Source organism: Cyphomyrmex costatus, unplaced genomic scaffold (assembly GCF_001594065.2).
Source record: "Cyphomyrmex costatus isolate MS0001 unplaced genomic scaffold, Ccosl1.0 scaffold214, whole genome shotgun sequence".
Taxonomy (NCBI): Eukaryota; Metazoa; Arthropoda; class Insecta; order Hymenoptera; family Formicidae; genus Cyphomyrmex; species Cyphomyrmex costatus.
In genome coordinates, this window is record NW_017276192.1 from 731,849 (window position 1) to 749,834 (window position 17,986).

Here is a 17,986-nt window from a genome sequence, read left to right on the forward strand (position 1 = left end):
GGGGAAAATTACGAGAGAACAATAAAATGATTGAAATGAAAGAAACTCGGCGTACTCAAATACTATAAGGGAGTTAATGATAAGCTTCAATGCGAAATTTGCCTAATCTAAAAGAAAATTTGTAACATAAAGTTTATTCTTTAAAAAAAAATATATATATACTATATATCACTCATAATTATTCGAGATATTAAGAGATATTTTACATTAACTTTCTTAAAAGCTAAATAAGTATTTCATATGTTAAATTAAATAAGTGTTTCATATGTTAAAATTAAATAAGTGTTTCATGTTGGTAACACAGATAATATTTTATTAGAATAATTGATACTGTTTTTGCTGTATATTGATTATATGATTTTATTCTAAATTTATATTATTCGAATAACGTTCATCAAACTCTTGCCAATTGTATTTAAATCGATATTATAATGAATAAACCATACTCAGTATAATATTGATTCAAAAATAATTTGAAAACAATTCGCTGAATGTTGTTTGAATAATTTAAATGTAGAATACAATTACACAATCAACATAACAATATCAATTATTCTAATAAAGTATTATTACCTGTATTAACAACAATAATAAGGTACACTTAGCTTTAAATACCTCTTGTTTGAATAATTATGAGTGGTATTGTACGTGTGTGTGTGCGTGTGTGTGTGTGTGTGTACACTCACAGACACATCAATATAGTTCGATTCTAATTGAATCGTAATGCTTTGTGATGCTATGATTCGACTAATATCAACTTTGTTTACAAATATTTTGAAGTATTCTAGCTAGAGCTTTGATTGGTCAATTCGTAAAATCTTTTTTTCTGATTGGTCAAATGCTTCAAAACATTAGTAGTGACATTTTGACCGTATCCGTAGTCGTAGATTAGCGCATATAATTAACGCCAAAATATTTCTTCCTTTGGTTTTCTTATTCTTTTATGAGATTTTTTTTAAGATACCATCTTATATAAGGAAACTCTTTATTGTATTTCATACTAGGAACTCTTTTTTTTTTTTTGAATTAGCAAACTCGACAATTTTGATACCAACTTTCACATAAAACAAAGTTTAGCTATTATCGATTGCTAACTTTTGGCGATAAAACTTGAATATATTTATCACAAATTTAACATAAAAATAAAAGTTAAACGAAAATTAAATAAATTACAAGCTTTATAAAAAAGTTATTTCATATTTAGGCACCTTTACTTTATATCCGAAAAAATGCAATCATTGCTTTGTCGATCGCTGAAACCTGAAACTTCAATGACTTTAATTAAACATTACGAAATATGAATTTATAGAACGGATTACCAACGAGTAAACGTTGAATTTATATTGCGCGATTAGCAATTACGTTAAGATATGACGCAATTACACCTGTATTGGCTGTAGTAATTTAAAAAAAAAGTTGCAACATCACTCAGCTCTCATCAATTGCTCTCAATTGAGTAATTTCGCTATTTTCATATTTCATATTCCGTTTCATATTCCCGAATTCCAGTAACTGAAAAATTATACAAACGCGCTAAATTTAAATGATTCTGATTGGTCGATCTCTATAGTGCTCTAATATTACTTTTGCGCGATTCCGAAATTTTCGACTCGTGAGGATATACACCTTTAAAACCAGTGTCACACTACACATTGGAGATTGAGGACAAATTAAAGATAAAAATTCAACCAATCAATACCTTTTTTTATATAGGCACGAAAAAATATTTTTAAATATTGCTATTTTCTACGTAAATAAAAATTCTAAGAAAATTTCATACTGATATATATATATATTTTTTCTTTTTAAAAAATTAATACAATCTTGAGTCTTTCAAATGAGATATACCTTTTAAAGCGTCATCTCTTCTTCTTTTCCTTCTTCCTCTACCAGACTTCCTGTCTGGATCTCCGTGTAATTATCTGAAAACTGATACGCGCAGAGCGCGGCGATCGTAGCGCTTCGCACGGCGACTTCCGGTCGATCTTGCTCTCGCGGCCACGAGAACGAGACGCCGCGCCGCCGCAACACTCGCGCATACGCAGTAGTAGTGTAATACGCTAGTTAGCTAGTACGTTTCAGAAATATGGCGCCTGAATGAAGGACGCTGAGCGTGAGTGTCTGCCAGATCTGTCGCGTTTCGCACATATCCACACAGCCGGTCCGACAAAGTCGGCGCGTCCGTACGCATAATGAGTAATCTGTCGCCGTTTGGCGGCGGCAAGAATCCACCGTGGGTCCGTAATGCAGGTGAGTTGTTTTTTGACGCTTGTTTTCCCCATTGCGAGACGAACACAAACGAGGTCTCCGTGTATCACCCTCGTCGTCGTTCCGTGTGCAACGTGACGGAAAGCTGCCAAAATCCTTTATTGCTGACTCTGCCTCACAGGCGAGCGTACATTCGATTCGATCACGCGAGGTCGCGAGCTTGTTACGCAAGTCCAATTCGCGCTGACGGTTGCGTTGTGCGTTTTATTCTGGAACACAAAAATTGCCCTCGACCATCCGATGACCTCCAAACTGCTTGCTGCCAGTGAAATGTGGTCCAGAGAAATAGTTCCCAGTAAACACCAACTAACAATAACATAACACCATGTCATAATTTTACACTCGACAATATAAATGTAATGTGACACATATTGTACAACAGTTACATTATTGAATACAAAATGATAATTGTTGATGTTACTGTTAGGTAGCGTTTAGCAGATCTTTTCTCTTTCCGTTAACTTTTCTCTTTGTTATTATTTACTTCTCATGATAAACTTTAGGTCTGTTAAACCAGTTTATACTTTTGGAATTTAAAGTGAACTTAGGATATATTTATTTGATATTTGATAAAAGCAAGAAGGAAAGTCTAGTGCAGGAATAAAAAAAAACACTTTCAGCTTTTTTTTTTTTAGTAAAATTTATTACTAATAATTTCCAAAGCAACCTGTACATCACAAAAGCTTGCAGCAACATTAGGTCTATGTTGCTTGAAATTCCTAAAAATTTGTTTACTTAAAACAAAAAAATATATATGTTCTTGCATTAAAAAAGAAAAAGCAAATATTCTGTGTGCAAAAAGTGCAAGCAACATGAATGAACCTATGGCTGCGACATAGTATTGCTAGAATAGTTTATGCTATATAAAAATATATTCTTATTAAAATAAAACAATATTTAGAATGCTTCTCCTTAGCATATTTATTACGTACTAGAGAATATATATGTAAAGAGTATATAAAAGAATATATTTAAACTATGATAAATTGTGTGAACTATGGTAAAACAATTAAATTATATAATTAGTTTTGATATTTTCTTGAAAGGACAAGGTATACAAAATATTCAACAACAAATGTTGGGTCAAGCCATGGGCAGTATCGGAGGGCAGCCTATGGTGCAATATCAGCAACAAACTCAACAAGTCTACCAACAGAGTCTAGGATTGCAGCAAGTAAGACATGAATTAATGTTTTTATATGCATTCAGCATCAGATTAATGATTTAAATGATTTTGCATAGCCTAACATCACCATGGCATCCATGGCAACTCTTGGTTCGAATTTACCATCGGGTATAGCAGGACAACTATATCCTCAAGTCGCTACAGTTTCTTATCCAACGCCACGGGCATTAAACACAAACGCTTTCCAACCTTCTGTAGCTGGTGTTCCACAACAGGTGCAGAATGTTCCTTCGTCATCGACAAAACAGAGGGTTTTCACGGGTACCGTTACTAAAGTACATGATAACTTTGGCTTTGTAGACGAAGATGTATTTTTTCAAACTAGGTAAGTAAACTAGATAAAAAAAATACATGATCTCTCTAAGCCTGAAACACAATTAAAATTACACACACACAGTAGTCCAGTGGACATTGACCAAAAATTATAAAACATTAATGTTGTAATTTTGCACTTAACAATATATCTCTTAAATCCTTAAATGTAATATTATATGTTGCACATTAAGAAGATATTAGGAATATATCGGCTTATTTAAATTTATTCTATTTTTGATATGCTTTTACTTTTGCATTCTACTAAGTCTTTATTTCTTTCTCTATTTCAGTGCGTGCGTAAAGGGATCTAATCCCGTTGTAGGAGATCGTGTACTTGTAGAGGCGTCGTACAATCCTTCAATGCCATTTAAATGGAATGCCACTAGAATACAAGTGCTGCCCATGGGTAATAATAGCAACAGTGCGAACACTCAGCAAACTAATCAACCAAACCGTCAGCAACAGCAGCAACAGCAACAGCCAAATAGAACATCAGGCACTTACAATGCTGTACCTCCTCCCACAGAAAATCCTAATAACAGGTGAAAAAAATATATACGTAATTGTTGAATATAATAACTGTATTATTATATTATATTTATAATACATATATACTATAATATTACTTTATGTTATAATGTTATCTACATTTCTATGATATAAAGTAATGCTGTTGAGTATTGTTAGATATTGAAATATTTATTTATTTATTTATTTATTTATTTATTTATTTATTGACCAAGAAGAAGAATTGAAATATCGAATATTTGAATCATTTTTTAACAATAATATTACTATATTTAGTAGAAAAAGCAGCTTTATGCAACTGTTATAAAATACTTTAATATTCTTGATTATATATTAAAATCCATTGAAGAATTAAATATAAGAATCACTAATATTAAAAAATTTTATAGCACTTTTTTCTACTGACTGAAGCTATTATCAAATAATTCCAATTTGACAGCTATTTATAATATTAAAAATTTGGAAATGTTTAAAACAATATTTAAATACTCAATTTCTTTAAATTCGAGTTTTAATAAATATTTTGCGAATATGATATTTGTTAATGTAAAAAAATTATATATATTTTGTAGTAGGTTTACGACAAGTACAACAAATTCAAACTCTACCAGCAATCGTAACAAAGTCAGTAGAGTACGAGAAAGATCTCCTCGTGAACGAAGAAATGATGACGAAGAAATAGAAAGAAAAAGGCGTCGCGAAGAGAGAATAAGAGAGCGCGAGAAGAAGGAGGACCGAAGCCCGTCGAGGACTAGGAGAAGCAAGTCGCCAAGACCACGCCGGCGTACGCGAGTCGTGCCGCGTTATATGGTGCAAATACCGAAAATTGCACTTGATTTGTAAGTGCATTTTTGCATATTACACACATTCATGCTATTGGCAGAGTTTTATTGCTCCTTATTGTCACAGGCCTGAAGCAGATGTTCTTGAAATAAGAAGACGCTATCAAAATATGTACATTCCTAGCGACTTCTTTTCCACTAACTTCAGATGGGTCGATGCCTTTCCACCACATATGCCATTTACTCTTAATAAACCATGCTCCTTCCATGTTATGCATAAAGACGTCGATCCGTGTAATGAAAATACAGCAGTACTAGAACCATCGGATGCTGATTATTTGTTTTCTGCGAAGGTCTGTCAAGAAGTTGTGTCATGGTTATCATTATATGATAAAATACAAGCAAAATTTTGTATAAGCGCGATAGAGACCGGAATGCAGACACATACGCATATTGAAATAATTTCATGTATTGAATATTTCTCGATTATTTTCAGGTCATGCTTATATCTATGCCCGCTATGGAAGAGATATACAAAAGGTGTTGTGGTGTTTCCGAAGACAGGGATCCCGATCGTGATTACGTTCATCCTACACGCCTTATAAATTTCTTAGTAGGCTTACGAGGCAAAAACGAGACAATGGCCATAGGTGGGCCATGGAGTCCTTCATTAGACGGTCCTAATCCTGAAAAGGATCCGTCTGTGTTAATTAGGACGGCTGTGAGGACCTGTAAAGCACTTACCGGCATAGATTTGTCCAGTTGCACTCAGTGGTATGTCTTATCACGTAGAAATACTTTTCGTTGTATATCTTTGAAGCACTTCCATAGACAGCTTTTTTTTAAAGCCCCGATTCGTTCAAAGAGCAGCAATGTGATATCACTGAATTTTTCTGCCCGTTAATGTTGCACATTCTGTATTTCCATCGATACTACTTTACAAATCAAAGGTCACAATTATGGAAAACTCTTCATTTTTAAAAAATTCCTTTTTTTTTTTAATTGTCTAGGGCTACATTTCGAGAGCTATCTCTCACGACGTAAAAACGAGTTATTCGAAAAGAAAAAAGTCAAGATAGAACACTATATGACGTTAAAAAATATATCCGACAGGTGTACTATATACGATCTCGACAGACAGTAACTTTTAATATCAGTTCTCTGACTTGATAAACTAAGATTGTAGCTCGATCTCTCTGCAGTGAAGGTATGTATTTATTCTAAACATGAGCGACTGATGGAGATTGCTGCACTGGATCCCGGTTTCGAGCACACCCTTCCCCCGTCAACGACGATACACGAGCAGTCGCGGCAGACAAATCATCACTATTGTTCTATTATTATATGATTGTGACCCACTGAGTTGTGCTTTCTCTCTCAAATGGTCTCTACGTTGTGCGCTGTACGTGGCTTTGTATGCAGTGCGTGGGCTTTACGAACAAGCGAGCGAACACTTAGCATATAAGGCAACGCTAAGCGGCATTAATCTGAGTTGACGTTTGGGTATTGTTTTTCCTTGCGGCACAGGTACCGCTTCCTGGAACTCTACTACAGACGCGCAGAAACGACCCACAAGTCCGGGCGAGTGGTACCCTCTCGCGTTGAAACCGTCATACTATTTCTCCCAGATGTTTGGAGCTGTGTACCTACCAGATTGGAATGGGACGGGCTGCAACTCAACTATAAGAAACAACTGGAGCGAAAGTTGCTGCGTGCTGCCTCTAATCCCGACGATTCGGACGCTGCCAATGAGACTGATGAGGCTGCCGCCGCTGATCAAAAGGCACTGCCAACATCATCCCATATTACTTTTATAACTTTTTATTACATTATTATATATTTATATATATATATATTCGTGCCACCGTTTCTTCCCATTACTAAACTGGATTTTCAATAGGCTATACTTGTCCATCGATCCTATCATTAAGTTAATCTATCCCGGATATTGTAACTCGTCTTATTTTTTTTTCATGTAACAGATCACACTCATTGGTTAAAAAAAATTCATAATTTAGATCTGTTGAATTAATATACGGAGTATGTTTCATCGATAAACAACAGTAAAATTATCTCAAAATGCAACTTTCTTTGGATCAATAGTGAATGGTTAAACTCTAATCTTTTTCAATGAAATACATATCTATTGATTTGACTTCTTCCATAAGATGAAATTTCTTATTTTATGGAACAAGTTATTTACGATATCACAAAACTAAAGCATCATGTTGTGTACAACTTTTAATAAGACAAAGTTTGTATATACATAATTATATTAAGATTGCTGTTTTATTGTTATATGTAAATGTTATATGTAAATTAACAAAAACTCTTAATGCAAACGCTTTTAAATATCGCAAATGAGGATCGACGGGTAATGTATTGCTCCCTTAGCCAATGGCAGTCACATTGCATTAACAAGAGAAGCAAGCAAGCCTAGCTCGGAGAAGAGCGCAGCTGAGCCATTCCCTTTCCTGAAACCTTCACCAACATTGAAAAATCATTCAAAAATTTTCATTTAATCATCGTTTTATACTACAACATTATTGATATTATCCATAACCTACCTATCACACAGACACCAGAGCCAGGACACTATGAGATTCTAGCAGTTATTGAGTCATACTTGACGGTCATCGTGAATGAAGATATGTGTATATCGTTACAATGTGAGAGTGTTGAAAAAAAATAGAGAATGATGAGAAAGAATGAAGAGGGAGTGGTTTCGTTTCGTTATAGGGGCTGCTTCTGTTTTGTAGTTTTCTCTCTGGGCTTTTTACTTCTCTTTGACTAATGTGTATTTTCTTCTTCCAGGACGATTCGATGTCTGAGAAAAAGGATCCCACGCACTATTCCGAGCTAGATCCAAAATCAATGAATGTTAGTATTTAAATATGAAATCAAAATTTTTCTATCTCTTTTAAATTCAAATCCAATGTTTTAATCAATTGCAGGTAAACGAATTACGTCAAGAATTGGCAGCTCGTAATTTAAGCTCGAAAGGTTTAAAGTCACAATTGTTAGCTAGACTTTTGAAGGCTGTAAAGTCCGAGCAAGCCAAAGAAGAAGGTCGGCAAGACGAGGCGGATGAAAATGAAGAAGACATCTCGCCATCAAAAGAAGAAGAAGATAAAAAATTCAGAGATAGTAAAGATGTAAGCAATAAACACACTAATATATGCACTTAAGCAATTTTATTATAAACATATATAAATATTTAATATAAAATTATTTCTTAAGAATATTTCAGGTCTTTAATACCTATTTATTTGCGTTATTTTTAGCATGATGAAGATAAGAGAAAACTTTATGAACGCGAACGTACTGTACTCGAAAAAAGGTATACCTTACCCGATTCGTCGCACATTATTGTTCATCCCTCTAGAATGGCCAAGAGTGGAAAATTTGATTGCACAGTTATGTCTTTAAGTGTGTTATTAGATTACAGACCAGAAGATACCAAGGTAATTTATACTTTCAAAATTATTTTCACTCATTTCAAAAAAGACAATTTGTTATATAAATCTTTTGAATATGTAGGAACATTCTTTTGAAGTATCTCTTTTTGCGGAACTGTTCAACGAAATGTTAATGCGGGATTTTGGTTTTCGCATATATCGTTCGTTGTCCAGCCTTCCTGAAAAAACTAAGGAAAAGGACGAAGACAAGAAGAAAGATAAGAAAGATGATAAAAGAGATGACAAGAAAGACGATAAGAGGAAGGAAGATGAGAAGAAATCTAAGAAGGATGAAAAACGAGACGATAAGAAAAGAGAAGAAGCCAAGGATAAAAAGGATGACAAAGATGCAAAATGTAAGATGGACGACAAGGACAGAGAAAAGGAGAAAAATGATGACGAAGAAGAAGATGATGATGATGAATCAGATGTAAGAAAAAGGGACTTCGTTTTTTTTTTACATTTTATACCATATTTTATATAAAACATTTATTTCATTAACAAAAAATACACATTATTTTGTAAATGAATAGCAGCATTTATTACAATATATAATATATTGTAATTAAATACATTGTGTTAATATAAACATTATTATTTATACAGGACGATGATTCTGTAAAAGACGGTAGGAGGGACAGGGATAAAGATGGAAAAAAGAGGAAAACAAAATTATATACACATGATCCTTACCTTTTACTCTCTTTTGTATATTTCGATCAGACGCATTGCGGGTACATATTTGATAAGGATATTGAAGAACTTATTTATACTCTTGGATTAAATTTGTCGAGAGCTCAAGTACGGAAATTAGTACAAAAAGTTGTTACAAGAGATTCTCTGCATTATCGAAAATTAACAGACAAATCGAAGGAGGATGACTTAAAGGATGAGAAGAAAGAGGACAAAGAAAGTGACAAAGGTGAATCAGGTAAAGCAGAGAACGAGGAGGATGTATTGCGTTCGCTTGCTCTCGGTAATGCATTTTTTCTCATATTTTCTTAATATGAAACATCACATACAACATACAATTAAGTTTAATCATTGCTATATATTTATAGGAAATAAAAAATTATTACCTGTATTTGTGGGTAGTGGACCGCCTTCAAAAAGAGCGCGAAGAGAAGATTGTGTTGTAGAAAAAGCTAATGAAGAAACGATTCCGGAAGGTATCGTTATGTACAAAGGCTCTTTATTAGATGTAGAAAAACTTGTCAGTCAGTTAAAAAGATCTGAGAAAGCACGTTTAGATACCGAGGATCGTATGATGGAATTGCAGCACGAGCTAACTGTAGTCAATGAAAAATCGATAAAACAAACTAATAGTATTAAGGGTCTTTCTGAAGACTTGAAAATATACAAAGACAAATTACGGAGCTCAGATGAAAAGCTCAAAAAAACCTCTGTGAGTAAATTTGTTCAATTGTTTAATTTATAAAAAAGTATAAACATAAAAAATCATCTTATATTTTTTACAGACGGATTGCCATACTTACTTGACTGCGATAAAGAACATGTACCATGTAGCGACCAAAGCGTTGCAGAGCGAGAGAAAAGTAGAGGTAGTAGAAATTCAAGATGAAAAAGTTAGCGGAGAGATAAACGGCTCTGAGATGGAAAGTAAATTTAAAACTGATACCAGGTGGGGAGATAGCAAAATCCAAGTGAAAAAGGAACCCGTCGATTTAGATAAAGATAAAAAATCTGACAATAAAACTTCTGTCAAGAGAGAAATTGCCGATGCGGATAAGGAGAAGAAATAAATTACATTAGCTATTTGTCATAATAGATGATATGCACTATCATGATTTAAAAAAAAAGATTAATCTTATTTTATACGTGCGTGTGTGCATGCATGGATTCTACTAGTGATATAAAAAATAAAAATGAAATAGATGCAAATAACAAGTGGTTTATCCAACACCAAAACTCTTAAGTGATCGGAACTCGATTTTGTAACTTTTTTCACTCGAGTAATGATATATGGTGGCATCTTTTAATAATAATTAAAGAAAGCACTTGAATTATGCATAACAGTTCATAGGACTATCGTTAAAATATCTTACGTAATTTTTTGCATCATTCAGAATAAATGGATAAATTTTAAAAAGGGTTTATGAAGTACCATTGATCTGCCATTAAGTGCCAGATATTGATACACCGATATTTATCATTAAAGATTCAAAAGTATGTCAACACCACAGTTATTTAACTTAGATAAAAAGATTTTTACTGGAACACAAACATGAAAAAGATTATGTTTTTCTCATTGTTCCATCGCTTGTCCATCTTAACGCGAACATGAAATCACTTCTAAAACAAAACTTATCTGTAAGAGCATATTTAGAACCTTTTTGTGTATTTTAAACTTAAGTTATAATTAATATAATATTAAAATACATTTTTGTTATCATTCATTATTTTTTAAACAATATATGTTTCTTAATGAAGACAAATTGATAATTTTAGTTGCTTTAACATATGATACATTATTTAACGCAATAAACATTTAATGCAATAAATGTAATACTAACGATAAAGTTATATCAATATTTGATTTCAGGAATGTATTATTGCATTTTTATTGAATTTTGCGTAATTCTCTCTTATCTCGTGCGCTGCTAGTCGATGTTTATAATATAATTAGCACAGCACAAAATATTCGCAAAAAAATTCTTTTTGAATGCGTTTATCAGTAAAAAATTATCAGAATTGTCCAAAAGTAACAAAAAAAGTAATTTTCCAATAATTTCTAGACTAATAAAATGTTTGTGTTACTATATAGCAATAAAAATTTCTTTTCGTTTTATGTTACAAATGAGAAAATTTGTACAGCTTCAAAATAATTCGAGTCGATGAACGTTTCTTTTATAGCCTAAGCTAGTTTAAATACGATAAATTCATATATATACAATATTCTTTAAGTTACACATTATACGTCCAGCAGAGTGTCAACACATTTATCCAAAAATTATATACTACACAAAAACGTGTTCTCGAACGTAAGCGACCATGCATGATCGCACGTTCCACTCCCAATTTTGCGGTTTACAACTCACGATGCCAAGGATACTATTTTGTACATAGTTTACCATATAGAAATTTTTTGTAGTTTGTTAATAGAAGGTCACATTCTTGTCAAAAAAAATGGGAGTAAAAAGTAGCGCTATATGAGATGATGAAATAAAAGCATAAAATGCGCAAACAATTATTAATCTGTGTATGTTAACATTATACAAATCTTAAAAAGATAATTGTAATTATCTCCTTGGGCACATACTCATAGTAATCAAGAATACAACAGTAAAACAATAAAAATTATTTAAACAGTGACATGTGTAATTTATAATGCATATCGATTCATTCTCAAATACAAACTAATTTTATTTTACATTTATTCGGCCTATTCTTGAAATTTAACATAGAGTTGCGTATTTAAATTCAAATATTAATTTCCAATTGAATTCAATATTATATGATGAAATTCAAAATACAATAATTATAGAAAAAACTGAGTTTTCTAATTTGTCATATAGTTTTTTTTTTGTTATACATGAGGAAATGTATAAAATTATTACAATGTATTAAAATTTACGTACAGATTTTTTTTGGAATGCATACCATTTTATCGTATTTACTTTGTTTTATTGTAATTATTTTATGTAGAACATGAGTTTGAAGTTCTTGAGTTTTTCAAGAACATTTACTTTAATTTCCACCAATAAAGATTAACTTTAATCTTGGATTAACTTACTGTTTATCTTTTTCTAATTTTTAGAACTAGAAAAAGACGAAGAGCAAATTGAACCGAGATTAAAGTTAATCTGCATTGGTGGAAATAGGCATTAATGAGCTAAAAAAGTAGAATGAGAGTATGATAAAATTAAAAGAACAGTTATTCCCACTATCATCTATTTCTTAAATTTTATTTAAATTTAGATATATCTATGTATATATAGGTGATACTTAAGAATGAAACTTTAGAGATTGATACATACAAAAATTATTTTTATTTGCAGAAAATAGGTAAATTCATGTATTTACATGATTTTTTAAAAAGCATTAGACCCCGAGATAATAATTTTATTTATATCTTCAATCTCGTAAAACGATAGAAATTAACGTCATTTTGAACATTTCTCGCCCATCTTCTCAAGCAATTCCTTGTTATCGCAAATCATTTTTTCCAAACGTTCCTTTGTTGCCTGTGTCTGCCTCTGCTCCAGTTTACGTTTAGCAGACTCTATTGCTGTTCGATATCCTGTGACATTACGGAAAATTTTGATGTGCTTATCGCCCGCAGCCAACAGATATTCTCCCATAGCATCAAATGCCAAGCATGTTATAGGCCCTACAAAAGATTGAAAAGTTGGTCAAGTTTTTTTAAATTCACATCGCTAAAATCATCCTTACAGAAATTTAAAACAATGCTTTTAATACTCTGAATAAGTAATTAATCGCTACCTTACAGTATTAAATTGGATTTCTGTAAGAGCTACAATTGAATTATAATTTTACCAAGGAAAATATCTTCTATGGTAGTATCCAGAACACCAGTAATAGTAGAATAGAAAGATATAGACGATCCATGGGCGATCACGAGGACCTCCGCGTTTGGAGATAATACAAGGCTTGCTGATGCGGTGGTGTTCCAGGTGCCAGTCGTCAAAAGGTGCGGATCTTCTCCTTTCTCGAATTCGACTGGAAAAGAACAAAAGAGTAAGAATTTCGTATATTTCACGTTTAAATCCTACGTACTGCCAGTGATTTGTTACGTTACTTTTTGTATTGTAGAAACGATATGTCCCATCTTTGGACACGGTAGCCATGTGACTGGTGTCGGCACTGAAACCAAAGTCATGAACCCCGGATGAGTGCCCGGCGAGATCAAATGCTTTAGCCACTGTCTTGAACTCTCCGGATTTACTGAAGACCACCTCCCATACGTTCACGTCCGGTGTAAAACCTTACGAAAAATTTAAAATAAAGTAACTTCAATTCAAAATTTTAAAAAATGTGTAAAAAATGTAAATAGCATGCATGTTTAAAATCAGGGCACAAGACGTATTAAAACATCTTTATCTCATTTTACAGTAGCTGGAATTAATAACATTTAGTGGTAAAATGTTTTCTTACCCGAGGCAGCAACGAATCGGCCACAAGGTGATATACGCGCGCGATAAGTAGATCCTAAATGCATCTCCACCGTTGCCAGTGTCTGTCCTTTCAAGTCCCAAATAATAAGATCATTCATTTTGCTGCACGTGATGATGTATTTCCCGGTGCAAGCGATATCCATTCCAACGACATCCTCAGTATGATGCTACAGTAATAAAGAAAAATGATACATAAACAAATTCCACAAAGTAGCAAATTTCATTAGTATGATTTCACTTCGTGAATAAGAGATCTTAGAGATCAAGCTTAAATAAAATATATGCATAAATATAAATATGCAATTACATTTAAAGTCTATAAGCATCTATGATACTTTACGACACGATTGTTCTATAATGTATATACTAATTATTGTAAATACACAAAATAATTCACACGCGAATAACTGTGTTGGCTTTTATAGATTTTCTTTCTAATTTTGAATTATTATTACAGTCTTTTACTTCAATAATAATATTCTGTATTATTGTACTATTTTAAAAAGATCTCTCTAAAAAAAAGAAATATCTAAACAAATAACATCGAGACAAGATCGTAATACCTGTGAAAACTCCAGAGCTTTAGTCGCAGAGGCTAAGTAACCATCCGATTTTTTTGTGATCTTGTACACCTCGATGGCATTAGCCACGGCCTTGTGAATAATAAATGCCTTTCCATCCGGGGACCAGCGTATTAAAGTCGCGTGATCAAATTCGATGTTAACACGCAGAGATTTGCGATCTTTCAATGTAAAGTCTTTCGTGTACCACAACAACACGGTACGATCTGTAATAATGCAAAATATGGAAATAAGTAGGGTGGATTTGGGTCATATTCTTACGTTATTTTTCCTACTATTTTTCGATTTTTTAAATAATTTTATTCAAGGAAACAAAGCTTATAAACAAATTTGCTTTCACTTTTATTTCTTTATGAGAAATTATCTTTTTTCAGTTGTATTATCTATTTCAAAAAATAATGAATAATAAAAAATATACAATTGATCTTTTACAATTCTACTAATTAGAAATGTTAATTAAGTAATATGGGATAAATAATTATAAATCATGAATGTTATTACAAAATCTTTTTATTCAACAATTAATAGTCTTAATTCAAAATGTGATACAAATGTGCGTTGAAACAAATTGAAATAACCTGATGAAAAGACGATCCTGATCAAGGATGACATGTTTATCACAAAATTAATTAGGAATTATCATAAATATTCCAATGATCTTACATGCATTTCGTTTTCTTCTTTATTCTGTAGGCAAAAACCATACCATACACTCTTATCTTCACCCTTTTTCATTTAACATTCCTAAAAATCAAATTGATTTGAAATAATTAAAACGATACAATTTAAATCCCTATGAGCTTAAAAAACTCTCCGCATTCTAATTAAATAAATATAGATTATTTTAAGTCTTCATTCTTCGGACATTGCAGAGATATAAAAATCTTGATACATTTACAATTAATAATAACATGATATAATCCATCTAAGATATATTAGGTTTTTTGTTTGGTGGTGGCATAAGTTCTGAATCATCCCGTACAAATCTGTATTTATCGATATAATCTAAAAGCCGTTCCTTCGTAACAGGTTTGTTGATGCTTTTACATACAGACTCGGCAGTTTTAATGGAATTAGGAAACGACTTGTCTATTCGCTGACGCATGAAGATCCATTGACCATTTTCGAATTTACATTCGACAATCGCATTGTCTAAATCTCTCATATGCTTAGTAATCTTTATCGTGCCGTACGGCGTATTCAGTCCTCCCACAAAAAGATGACCAATCTTTCGCGGCAGAATTCCCATGCCTGATTCCGTGACTATCTTAAGTTTAAAATCTACTGAGTTTAATGATAATGGTTTCCATTTTAAGACCTCGGGGCACACTCCCGAGATGTATTTTTCCTTGGCAGGTTGAAATATCAAGCCATCTGGTTCATGAGAAAGCTGCTTAGCAAATTTCTCGCCCAACAGATTTTTGCTCTGTGTTACATCCCAGAAATATTTCAATCGCACGGAGAACGGTTCCCGTTCCTTTATTAATCGTCCCTCCTTCATAGCTCTTAGCCTACCAGCGATTATTTTATTTTCGATAACGGAATAACGATCAGGATGGAACGGCAATTTACTAACATCCTGTCCATCGTACATGATAACGTCGTAAACCAAATATCTAGGAATATTCTTGCCCCTATCTTTATCGATTACCATTTCCTGCAAAATTATAATTCCAATTAGATACAAGTTCCAATCATTCATTTTTACAGTTAAAATAGCTTTTAGTAGACAACTGTAACTTACACCATCCATCAGAGTATCTCTCAAATTTCGATTTTCTCGTAAATGAGGAAATGTCAGTCCAGTAACTTCAAAAACGCTGTTTTCTCTATCTACAAAAAATATCTCTCCGTCACCTTGTACTAACATCATGTATCTAAACAGAAAAAAAACAGTAGATGAATTACAAAGTTTTTAAATATTAATATGTTTTTATACAAAAGTGATATCCAAAGAGATACTCAATATGTACAAATTTCCAACTGACCTTGTGCCATCAGCTTTCCAAGATACTCTATATGGCTTTGTATGTAAGAGCATTATATTGTCACAATCCATAGATACAGGTTGAGATCCAGGGAATCCTGAATCCTCCCATCCACAGATGTCTTTGACTCGCCTCTGGATTCCAAATAGCTTCTTTTTTTCTAAGATAGGGGTAACACCAGGTACGCCAGCCATAAAAATTGGATTTTTATTAAAAATTTCACGTCTCTTCTTTTTGCCTTTCTCATCCCGACAATCTTCGTTCTCTGTGCTTGGGCCTTCTTCTGTGTCCAGAATATTGGAATCATCCAAACACCATGCTGGTCTCGCAGGTGGAGGTGGAGCATCTGTCTCATCGTCATACCGTTTATATAGTTCCTTTATATAATCAGCTTTGTAAATTCCAGGAGGTCTTGCAGTAGCAAACTCTGCTATTCCAGCATCGACGCTGGTATTGTCTACTTCCACTAAGTAACTGATTATAAGAAAGCCAGTCCTGTTAAAACCATGTGTGCAGTGTACACCAATAATCTCCAATGGATTATGAGCAATAAAACTACTACAGAGTTGCACAAAGGCTCGAGTCTGTTCCTCAGATGGGGTCTCGCCATGACCACGGCATTGCAACTTTACATAGCTACAATTATAATCCTCTATGGTATCTTTATCGTAAAACCTTGACGTGTTAGTCAAATCTATCCACAAGCCCATCTTCAGTTTCTGACTTTTCAGATTTTCAAAGAACATGTCCACAGTGAACCGACAACCCTCAGGCACCTGGTTATCATAGGCCGAAGACAGAGGAGTCTTAAAAGCTAGAAACTTGCCTTGGATCAGCCTCATCGCTTTGCGTGGGCAATCGAGCCAGCGAGGTGGAACTCCACGACCAACTTTGCTCTCGCTTGACATTTTCGGTCGATCAACTGTAAGGTTATAACCTAAATTCCAGCCGTCGGGCTGTGTAGCTCCGCGGCAAGACGATTGCTTGCTAATATGGACGACTCGAGAACTCTGTTCAAGTCCCGGCACCGATGGAGCGCCTGACATTTTTTCTCCGCCCAGCTCTTACAGCATCAGAAGTGGGATTCAACCAACTTCCCTCAAATCTGACTTTTCAAAAAGAAACTTCGATAATTATACAGAATAGGTCCCGCAGGTCAAAAATCAATGAAATTAAAGCTTATTCGACGCGTTTTTGCGTGAAATAAAAGAATCTGACAGAAATAAACGTCGTTCTGCCCCGCAAACCGAGGTAATTAGCGTTAAAGTTGACGACTATAGAGGTTAGCAAATCTGTCATACCGACTACATGTAGTGCTACGACGAAACGAATATGCTACATGCTCTCTGACCTCTATGCGCATGCGCTTGATTACTCCTGATTCCCATGCACGCGTTTCCATGCGTTACAGCGCGCGACTTGATGCGTTTCACCAATCGAATGCGTGCTTTACTTTGACGCGTAGTGGCGCGATAGCGCGTTGAAATTAAATTTTTTTAATTTTGACGCATTTATTACGTCAGATAAACGTGTCGCGTTATGGATTCAGTTAATTTAAGTCGAATTTCGATACGTTTGGTATTAACCAATAAGTTGTAAGCAAACAATGATAGTAACAATTTTTTCGAAAATAAATCAATATAAATGAATTAATTATAAACTCAGTTCGTCTTCGCAATTCTTTGTGGGATTGAAACAACAAATTTTATAAGGATAACATACAT

The 17,986-nt window shown here is 33.5% G+C and overlaps 2 protein-coding genes across 3 annotated transcripts; one reads left to right on the forward strand and one right to left on the reverse strand.

Annotated features, from left to right (window-relative positions):
- Window positions 1-2,063: 2,063 nt before the first annotated feature.
- Window positions 2,064-10,770, forward strand: LOC108773602 (cell division cycle and apoptosis regulator protein 1). 2 transcript variants are annotated; one of them, XM_018539469.1, is made up of 15 exons: window positions 2,064-2,250; window positions 3,315-3,442; window positions 3,511-3,779; window positions 4,060-4,311; window positions 4,870-5,136; window positions 5,207-5,432; window positions 5,576-5,853; window positions 6,607-6,862; window positions 7,894-7,959; window positions 8,034-8,234; window positions 8,364-8,543; window positions 8,620-8,967; window positions 9,144-9,513; window positions 9,599-9,942; window positions 10,016-10,770. In XM_018539469.1, exons 1-15 carry the CDS (start codon window positions 2,193-2,195, stop codon window positions 10,298-10,300), a joined length of 3,528 nt encoding a protein of 1,175 aa, XP_018394971.1. In that variant the 5' UTR covers window positions 2,064-2,192; the 3' UTR covers window positions 10,301-10,770. The 2 variants fall into 2 exon arrangements, with proteins under 2 accessions (XP_018394971.1, XP_018394972.1); XM_018539470.1 differs by having other exon boundaries at window positions 4,873-5,136.
- A 1,838-nt stretch (window positions 10,771-12,608) lies between these two features.
- Window positions 12,609-17,170, reverse strand: mRNA-cap (RNA guanylyltransferase and 5'-phosphatase mRNA capping enzyme). The gene is made up of 8 exons (XM_018539468.1): window positions 16,263-17,170; window positions 16,019-16,151; window positions 15,207-15,931; window positions 14,257-14,482; window positions 13,674-13,860; window positions 13,318-13,503; window positions 13,056-13,238; window positions 12,609-12,888 (listed from the first exon to the last, which is right to left on the reverse strand). Exons 1-8 carry the CDS (start codon window positions 17,168-17,170, stop codon window positions 12,662-12,664), a joined length of 2,775 nt encoding a protein of 924 aa, XP_018394970.1. The 3' UTR covers window positions 12,609-12,661.
- Between the last annotated feature and the right edge of the window lie 816 nt (window positions 17,171-17,986).

Bases quoted from the DNA above. Each gene is read 5' to 3' on its own strand.
- LOC108773602 (XM_018539469.1), top strand. From the start codon at position 2,193: ATGAGTAATCTGTCGCCGTTTGGCGGCGGCAAGAATCCACCGTGGGTC. The intron at 5,433-5,575 runs GTCTGTCAAGAA...GATTATTTTCAG, and splicing joins ATTATTTGTTTTCTGCGAAG to GTCATGCTTATATCTATGCC. The intron at 9,514-9,598 runs GTAATGCATTTT...ATATATTTATAG, and splicing joins ATTGCGTTCGCTTGCTCTCG to GAAATAAAAAATTATTACCT.
- mRNA-cap (XM_018539468.1), bottom strand. From the start codon at position 17,170: ATGTCAAGCGAGAGCAAAGTTGGTCGTGGAGTTCCACCTCGCTGGCTC. The intron at 15,932-16,018 runs GTAAGTTACAGT...ATAATTTTGCAG, and splicing joins GAGATACTCTGATGGATGGT to GAAATGGTAATCGATAAAGA. The intron at 13,861-14,256 runs GTATTACGATCT...TTATTACTGTAG, and splicing joins AAGCTCTGGAGTTTTCACAG to CATCATACTGAGGATGTCGT.